The sequence below is a fragment of the Pterocles gutturalis genome, unplaced genomic scaffold, assembly GCF_000699245.1.
Source record: "Pterocles gutturalis isolate BGI_N339 unplaced genomic scaffold, ASM69924v1 scaffold14286, whole genome shotgun sequence".
Taxonomy (NCBI): domain Eukaryota; kingdom Metazoa; phylum Chordata; class Aves; order Pterocliformes; family Pteroclidae; genus Pterocles; species Pterocles gutturalis.
Genome location: NW_010100563.1, coordinates 8,511 through 18,274, shown reverse-complemented (window position 1 = coordinate 18,274; position 9,764 = coordinate 8,511). Strand labels below are relative to the sequence as shown.

The window sequence follows — 9,764 nt, the reverse complement described above, 5'->3', positions numbered from 1 at the left end:
CCTCCCTGCATGTCAACCTTTTAATACACTGAGAAAAAGTAGTAGGAGAATTCTTGAGTTTTGAGGACTGAGTTGCCTTTGATCCCTATACAAGATACAGCAAAGCGTTACCATATTAGGTTCAAAGCATTTGCCGCACTTTTCTGTTTCTTTGTAGTAATACAAATTGTGTAAACAAGGTGTAGAACAACCATAGCTCAGGCGTATTGCTTATTTATACTTGTGATTATACCAGATTAATCAAAATCTAGCCACTGGTGAATGGATAGTGTTCTGATTGATTGTCTAAATATAGGTGGGTTTTTGTCATATTAAACACTGCAGAGTAACGCAGACACCTGCGTGAGGCAGATGGAGCACAGATGGAGTTTCATGTACTCCTGGAGAAACACTAGAAGGCCTTTCTGCATCTAAAAGGGAGTAATATCTAAGTGTGGAATCATATGCCAAGCATGATTTGGCAGCAAAGGTTTCACAACTGGAATGTATTGCAAGCAGAAATTAAAATATATCCAAGCTAAAGCTTTGCACTAGGAAAAGCTATGTTTGAGGTGTATTTTTTTTTTTTAAAAAAAAAAGCATACTAGCAGCACATTGACTTGAAAGCAACTCACTTGTTCAACTCAGAAGCTGGCAGAACTGACATTTTAAAGTGAGCCTAAGGCCTCTGAGGTGATAGGAAAGCTTGCTATGACTCCACTGGGAGTTGTTGCCCTCAGACTGGAAGTAAAAACCCAGAAAAGTGTAAAATGCACATATGCTTTACTCTTAGGGATTCCTACAGCACCTCTTTCTGGTAACGCAAATTAAACTAACCCAACTGTCCTTGCTAAAAAGGAATTTACCTACTCTGGCAAAACTTGGGCAAGTCCTACCCGTTATGTTAATGAAGAATTTGAGTATGTAAAGACCAAATAAGGACAACAGGATTTAGCTCTCTGAGAAAAGCACAAAAAATGCATACAGGAAACAGCCTGTCTCTGTACCAGTCACAATCCTCTGCGCTTCCTTGAAAAAGTCCTTTGACTCTTGCCCTCGTCCTTGAAGAACTGACCTTATCAAGAAGGCAATTTGCTGTGTGTGCAAATAGATTTTGAGGAGAGAGAGTGCTTGCAGAAGGCTAATGCTGGAATTGGGAGATGCCATGCAGAGAGGATTCATTGACCAGTATTTATGACACACTCGTTGCAGTGCAGTGTTTTGAGCCCTTCCAACACAGCAAAAACGGCATCCTCTAAAACAAAAAGTGTGAATAATAACATATCCACTGTAAGTGTTAGAGCGAGTCCAGAGGAGGGTCATGAAGATGATCAGGGGGCTGGAGCACCTCCTGTACGAGGACAGGCTGAGAGAGTTGGGGTTGTTCAGCCTGGATAAGAGTAGGTTCTGGGGAGACCTTAAAGCAGCCTTCCAGTACTTAAAGGGCAGCAACAGGAGAGATGGGGAAGCACTCTATCCAGGAGTGTAGGGCTAGGACAAAGGGTAACAGTTTTAAGCTGAAAGAAGGCAGACTTAGGTTAGATACTAGGAAGCAATTTTTTCCTGTGGGGGTGGTGAGGCACTGGAACAGGTTGCCAGGAGAAGCTTTTGATGCCCCATCCCTGGAAGTGTTCAAGGAAAGGTTGGATGAGATTTTGAGCAACCCAGCTAGTCTAGTGGGAGATGTCCCTGCCCATGGCAGCGGGGCTGGAACTAGATGGTCTTTAAGATCCCTTCCAACCCAAACCATTCCATGATTCTGTCATTCTATGGTAACCCAGATGGCAAAATTAATGCAGGGAGACCTTTGCAGTTTCTCTTGGCCAGCTCTTAACTACAGGATTATGCTCTCTCTTGGTAGGTGATACCTGTCTGTATCTTTCACAGCTTTTCTAGTACGTATTTGCCTGGGGCAATTGTGCTGAACAGAGTAAGTGAGTATCGTACTGTCTCTGTAGTCCCTGTGTGTTCTCATTCCCTACCAAAATGCTATTCATACAGGCACAAAGTCATCATGTTTTCTGTGCTGTGTTCCACCAGCAAAACTCAGCCAGGACCAGCTGGAAGAAAAAGCTCTCAGAAATTCTCTGGAACACATCCCAGTCACAGGTCTGCTCAAAAAGCAAGGAAGTCTCCAACAAAGTTTAAAACATGACTTTCCTAGATTGGAATTGGTGCTAGACAGTAGTTTGGGAATAAAACAATGCAGTAATCTCAAGCTAGAATACTTTATGTCATAGATGAGTACACACAGCAAGTCTTGTGAGAATAGAAAAGTTACAATTTGTCTTTTAATCTCAGAAAGTCCCTGCCCAAATACTTCCATATTTACACTGTTAACTGTTGTCTGGTCCCCAAGAAAAGATGGAAATGTTCGAGATAATTTCCACCTAATGAGAGGCCTTTGGAAAGTTGCCTGTAAATTGGAAAAGTGTTCAGCACTGTGGAGTGGCTAACACTCCTCTAGCATAGCAAGCAGACAGAGTTGTCAGCACCATCAAGGTAAAGGAAAACCATATCCCACTGTCCCCTAAACACATATTTAATCACTAGTCCATATTTGCAAGGTGCAGTGAGAATGCAAATTTCTGAGTAAATGTTTTAGCTATTAATTGGTGCTGAGTAGTAGTGGAAGGAAAGGAATTGTTCAGACATTACACATCTGAATGATGTATTTATTTTCCTTGTATTTGTAGAGCTTTATTATTAATTGCTTGAAGTGACTATAAGCTGGAAGTCCTTTCCCTGGCATTTGGAGCATAATAGAAGAAAAAGAAGATCTGTGGTAACAGGTAAGTAGAAAGATCAATACTTTAAAAGTACTAATTATTTAAGGGAAGAGGGGAGGGCAGAAAATTCCAGTAAATTCCACCCTTTTTTTCATCAGGTGAAGCAAGGGGAATAAATAGCAGGTGATGTAATTTGAAATGCTTAGGCAGTTCTTGTGTTTTTTTTTTAGTGTTATGGCTTATTACACAAATTATTCCTGCTATTAACTATCTGGGAAAATGAATGTAAAACATATAGATACTACACCAGCAGAGAGCAAAATAGAATCTGTGCTTAGTTTAGGTTTGGTGTTGTGCTGAAAGGAAAGTAGTTGCATATGGCACTCACTGCAGGAGTTAAAAGTCATTTTGAGATTAATGGAAATGTATGTCCCAGACTGTCAAGTCAGCAACCCTTCCTCCTTCAAGCCTCTTAAAAAGCAACAACAAGCACTCCCTCTACTTGAAAGAATAAGATTTTGATTTAGAACAAACCTAACTTGCTGAATAGCCTGGACCTCAGTATTTCACATTGTCTCTTGTTTTGTAGTTACAAAGTTTGGGGTTTCCCAGGGAGGGTGCCTAAATGTGTGCCTGTAAGTAACCAAAATGTAGAAAGATGCTTTCTCATGACTTCTCCTTAGACCTGGTTGAGTATGAGAAAGAAAAGCAGAAATGTATCAGCAGAAATTGCTTGTTGAACTGCAAGCTGATAAAGTGCTAGGTAATGCTGAAAAAAGAGCAAGGAATGTGGGAAAGCCCACGTAGGACAGGCTTGTAGTTCAGCTACATCTGGCTGTATTTGCAGCTAGCCAAATATGGGCACTACCATGAAGAAAGTACTTGCAAGCAAGAATAAATATGTCCATAACAAGGGTGATCCATGTAAAGCTGCGTTACGAAGCTACTATATATGCTGCATATGTATACTGTATGTTGTTTGTGTGCATGTGCCAAGCTGAAGTACGCAAAATAACATAGGTAACCAATTAGTCTTCATAGGATATATCAGTGCATGCAACATGCATAAGGTTTACTCTCTGGAAGTGTCTGTGAGAGCTGGCTGCTGGACAGACATACTCTAATAAAGTTCTTGCCTGTACAGTAGTGTATCCTCACTTTGACAGTTAATGATCTTTCTGAGTAGAGGAGTGTTAGATATTTCTGATGCTAAGCATGTTTTGTGACTAATGAGACTAAGGTTACTGACCAGTGGCAGGTCTGAGATGAACAGCCAAAAAATAATACAAGAGAAAATCATCAGCGTAATCAGAAGTGCAGATGGAACTTCATTGTCAAGAGAGACTTGTTACACTCCGAAGGGGAAATTAACCAAACCACTTCATTAGACAGGCTGATATGATGCAAAAAGCAAATAAATACCAGGCAAGCAAAATGCCAGCCTTGAAGCAAAAAGTTTACATGTATAACCCTTGAATACAGAAATGTCACTTGTGAACCTGTCTTTCGATAATCCTTTCAGAAGTAAATGCCTAATATATTCACACCCTAAAGGTGTTTGCACTTCCTAATGATGAATTACAAAACATATTTTGATGGGTTTTCTTTCTTGCCACTAGCACAGGGTAGATACTGTCTTTGGAGAACAGCTCTTCATTGCAAGTTCATCCCTCCAGTCCCAGGCAGATCTTGCCTCACAGTGGGAGCTGCGCATGGAACTATACACGTCTCACACAAATGGTAGGTGCATCCATTTGTGGTTAATTTCTTCTGTGCCAACCTAACACCCTCCACACCACAATGGAGGACCATGGTCTTCCATGGAAATCTGAACTGGGTTTTTGTGTGTTTAAGAGCCAGGGCAGGGCCAGAAAAGCTCAAGTCTATGTGACTCATATAGACCAGGTTTCCAACCCATCTGATTCTCATTGTGGGCACCTCGAGGACCAGCTCCACATCTCCCCTGCCCTAAAGCCAGCGGCTCAGCTGCAGTCAGTCTCTCTGACTTCTGTACTCCCTCTTGTCCACCTAAGGCTTTCCAGATGAGATTCTTGTGGGTATCAGACCATCTCTGCAAAATGTTACACCTTCATTTTGTTTCCTGAAATTAAATTTCAGCAAAAAATAATCCAACCAGCTTAATTATGACTAAATCCCCAAACAATCTAATATATGTAGATATATATATATGAATCTGTATCTAAAACAATAGCATATGTTAACACTTCTGAATGTACTGTGATTTCATTTCACCCTTTTAGATTTGATTCCTCTGGGTCTGATGCAATGCCTTTTCACTCCTGATTATTCCCAGCTGCTGAAATGGCCTTTGGGAACACAGGCTCCCTGAGAGCTACTCTACCTGTCACGAGCTCTGAACCAGGCACACACAAAAAGCAAACTCTAAAGCTAAAAAATAAAAGAACTTGAGAGAATCAGCCCACTTTTGTAATTCCACTTAGAGTAGGTGCACAGAGCAGTCTGCAAAGGCTGAAGCTCCTGTTGTTGGCTTCAAACTGCAGAGTCAGGGAGCAATGAATTAGGTGGAACTTTTTTGTTTCCAAACATATAGCCAACAATGTGACTAAAACAGAACAGCTCTCTTTCTCCCATCAGACAGATCCATCGATTCTGTAGTCATGATCATCCTAAAACAACTGTGTAGAAATGCCAACAGTCAGCAGGCCAGAGATTCAACCAGTGATTCGTGTGGCAGGGCCATCATTGCTGGATTCAATGAAGGCTACGTCTCATGAAGAGTCTAAATTACATGTATATTTCAGGATCATAAAAAAGGCATCAGGATGCTCTTCCCTCTGGGTAAATAACCCAAGTGTGGCAGGCAGATGCAATTGCTGGGTCTCACAAATCAAATACACTTCAGGAACGAGGAATGAAATCCATTTTTAAATTTCTCCTGCAATTCACATTAGCAGCTTGATAATTTAGGTGTCTGAAAGGTTGTGTGTCAGTCTAATGTCTAGTCAGCACAGCTTTGAAATACCTGAGATTAAAAGCCCAAAATGTGTTTGTGTCCACTGATTTGGCTGTGGGAGGCTCAAGCACTGCAGCTGTAGGACACACTGTTTGAAGTTCAGGTGCCATTTTGGTCTGACAGCTGCATATTTGAAGATACTCACACAGGCCTAGTCCCTTTAACTATGCAAGGAATGACATTTATGTTCCCTGCCACAGGCATGTATTTATTAACCAACGGTTAGTAGAAGTTTTCTTTAGGTTAAGTTATGCTTCACAAGAGAAAAAACAAGTCTTGAATCAAAATAATTAGAACTTTCCCATCTAACTAAAATTCATGATTTCTCATAAACTTGAAGAGCCTACAGCATCATAATGGTGCTTCTGAATCTGGTAATGTTAAGCTTAACAAAGCTGCTTAACTTTCTAAACATGTAAATCAGTCACATAATAATTTTGATATATACAATTTACAGTTTTGTTTCATACCACCTAGTGATCTCAAAAAAAACCACAGCCATCAACAGGCATGATAGAGAGCTACTGCTGAATGCCACTACACTGTTAGCTCCGCTGTTATCCTTTCTTAAGAGGCTAATACAACCTTTTGAGACTTTTACCGTATATGGGTCCAACAGCTAAATCACACACACACACAAAAATCCAGTATTTTTAGAAACCCACTAGATCTAAGATTATTGGTAGAGCAAAGCTATAGCGCAGAAGATTCTATCTGTCTTGGAGAACAGAGACATTTGACAATGTATTTGTTTCCTGCCAGAAATAGTCAAAGAAATATGCTTGAAACTGGTTTTAATTGTTGCTGATTTCCACAAATCTGCTACTGATGGTAGCCATCTTGCCAAAATAAGGCTCACCCATGGACGTTTCTGATAGTCAGCCCACTCTCAGAAGCTGCAAGCAAATTTCCAGATCATCTGAGGATGTTATTAAGAGGCAAAAGGCAAGTTCTGACCCTCATTCCTTGCTTTGTCCTCAGCCTTCCAAGGCAATGGGTGAGTCTGTGGCTCTTCTTTGGTCAGGACTTAACAGATCATACCTAGGCACAACCTTGGGGTTTGAATCCGTACTTCAGGATGATACCAGGATCATTTTGATTCTACAAAATGTTGACTGGAGTAGAATCAACCATAAGAAAAATACGTGGTGATGCTCAGTCTAGTTTCAAGAATCCAAATAGGACTAAATTCAACCCCTTGTCCGTTTAACTGAATGTTTACTATGGCAAGCAGTGACCATACATACAGTGCAAAAGTGAGCATTTGTGTATATTTTGAACATTACCTTCCAAATCAGATCTTTAGCTCCAGTTGCAAATGGAGTACTGTTATTTAAAAAAAAAAAAAAAAAAAAAAAAAAAAAGGACATTAAATCAAAGGCCCTTTCTTGTCATAAGAGCCAAGCCAACGGTCTTCACCTTGGAAAAGGGTGGAGTGGATTTTGTGCCTACGCAGCAACACACCCAGAGAAGCGCAAGATCACTGGGGACAAGGTTAAGCCAGTTCACTGTCAGTGCTGAGTGTAAAGCCTCGCCTGCTCAGGGATTGTCATTGCTGCTTTCCCGAGCTCTGCCTGCAGTATCTAGAGGAAAGCGGGCTCTCATTGTCTTCCACTGCTCGCCCCAGGAAACATGATATCATTCCCAAACAAAAGCGGGAAAGCTGACAGATCTATTGAGATGGGTGGGACTGCAGCACACACCTCGCTGGCCAGCCCTGGTGGAAAAGGCAGTGACTGGCAGCTCTTCAGCACTGAGCTGGCTGCACTGCCCATGTTAATAGCTGATCTCTGCAGCCGACTTCTGTTTCTTCTGTACTTGTGATTTAATGAACATTCCTTGCTTTCTGTGTCAATTCGGTATATGTTAACATGTTGAGAATCAGAAGAGACAAGGAAAAAGAGTTGGGAAACTGGATGTTCTTTTCTTCTCCATCCATAATGCTTACAGCACCAGATATCTCCTTAAAGTGAAAAGCTGGAAGTTATCTGAGGACTAAGGAGGTTGAATCAATGTGTAGCTAAACAATCAAGAAACTTAAGCCACAAAAGAGGCATTGGTAAACAATATGCAGCCTAATACAGCAATGCCTAGGTAAGAATACTTCCAAACACACATTCAACAGATTTTAAACACATTTTTTTGCCTGTATTAATCTCTGTCCTTTTATAGATGCCAAAAGGAACACCTCAAACTCATTTGTTCATAATTTCACTTAGATATTAACATTCTACTAATGAAGAAGATCTGGAAATTGTAAAGTAAGTTACACAAGCAATGAGGACTTCTGCCTTTTCTTGCTACTTTCTGGTTTTCATTGCATCACAATCTGCAGTTTTACAGCACATTACGTTTTTACTATGAGACGGACTGGAACAATTATGCACATCTCAATGAAATGGTTAGGAATGAGTTAAGAGTCTAAGGTTATTGTGTATTTCTCTTCTACAGATTTTGCCTGGTATATTACCCAGACGAAACTGTCTAGAAAATCAAAATATGGATGGTGAAAGTAATACCCAAATGCTGAGCAACTAAGAATGTGATGGGAAGAGCACAGGCGTTCTCAGGGCTCTGTGTGTGATAGCTTCAGCAAAGCATCTCTAATGTTAATGCTGCAAATACTATAAACTAAATTTACATTAGTATAATCTTACTGTAGATGTCTGCAGATGTCTCCTATGACTAACTTCTGACTTGCTGAACTAACGACATTTACTGATAATACTGAATCATTCTTTAGCTGTATTTTAAGTGTTATTAATTGATCTTATATAATGTCCTTTTTTCCTGCCATTTTTTGTCCACCAGATTTCATCTAGGTTCCAGTTGTGGAATCCTATCTAAAAGCTTGTCTAAAATCAGATACTGGAATACCTAGAAATGTCAACATTTCCTACCGCACAGCCAGTTCATAAAGTCAGTCACAGAAAAAAGTCAAAATCTAATCTGTATTTTGAGCAGATGTTCTTGGGGAAGGGCATCAATAGTTTCAAAGTAATGAGCTTTATGAAAAAGCTAGTATCATAAGATGGAAGAGAAACCCTGCTGCAATGTGCGGATGTGTCAACAAACAACTTCAATAATTAAGAAGAAGTAGCAGCAGATTCTATGTGTAGCTAAATCCTCCCCAATAGCTTGGCCACAGTCCTGCCCTCACTCACTGTAAGAGCACTGCACAGAGATAAGTGGTATCACTGAAACAAACAGGAGTACTTAAACCAATAAAGGTAAATGATGGAGTAAAGAGTAGGGAGCCATGCGTTTTGTCTGCACATTGCATGAGAAACAAGGGGTGACAGGTCGGCTACAGATACTAAAGCAAAGGCTTACCTGAAATCATCAGGCTGAATCCATAGAGAACTAGATGTGCTAAAGGGTCCATGCTTTCCAAAATATATCCATCCAGTTCTTACAGTTGCTCATGGAGTATCCTTTTCTGGGGCCAGACGTTTACCAGTTACTCTTCTCGTGCATGGTATGCTGTTTACAAGTCACAGGCAAGAAATCATAGCGCTGGCGCAGGCTGGAACAGTCTCATTGCTGTCTGAGTACAGGGAGTTTAAGTTCCTTTTTCCTGTTTCCTTTGTAGATTAGGATGGGAAAGGCAGGATCTTAAAGGCATTTTTGTATCAGGAGGACTGCAGGGCAGTGCAAATCCCATCCATCCAGCAATACATCAAAACAGTTTTCTGGAGCTGCAGGAGACGCAGGGAACTGCTGTTGGTTGCAGTCAGCAAAATAGGAACAATGATGGCATCCTCTAGTAGGCGGGAGAGTGTGAGTAAAATTCTTCCACCTGGGTACAGTAGGTGGAAAGTGTCATCCCCTTCTCAAACTGCAGATCTGCTAATTTGTCAGGGTGTATCTCTTCCCTTATTTATTTAATGCACGTGTAAGCTGCTGGCTGCAACATATCTCAACACACAGTAATAAAGATATGAAGTAAAGAGTCACAAAACAACCAGCTGAATCCAGTACAGACCAAAGCCAGCTACAATCCAGCAAACTACTCCATTAGTTCACGTGCTTTAGTGGAAATAACTTTTCTCTACATTTGA

General features: G+C 40.7%; 1 protein-coding gene across 1 annotated transcript in view; it reads right to left on the bottom strand.

The window, feature by feature from the left end:
- Nucleotides 1-9,088, bottom strand: part of TEK (TEK tyrosine kinase, endothelial) — a 38,367-nt gene extending 29,279 nt beyond the window's left edge. Inside the window, 1 exon segment of the mRNA XM_010080367.1 lies at nucleotides 9,037-9,088. Coding sequence (XP_010078669.1) covers nucleotides 9,037-9,088 — 52 coding nt within the window.
- Between the last annotated feature and the right edge of the window lie 676 nt (nucleotides 9,089-9,764).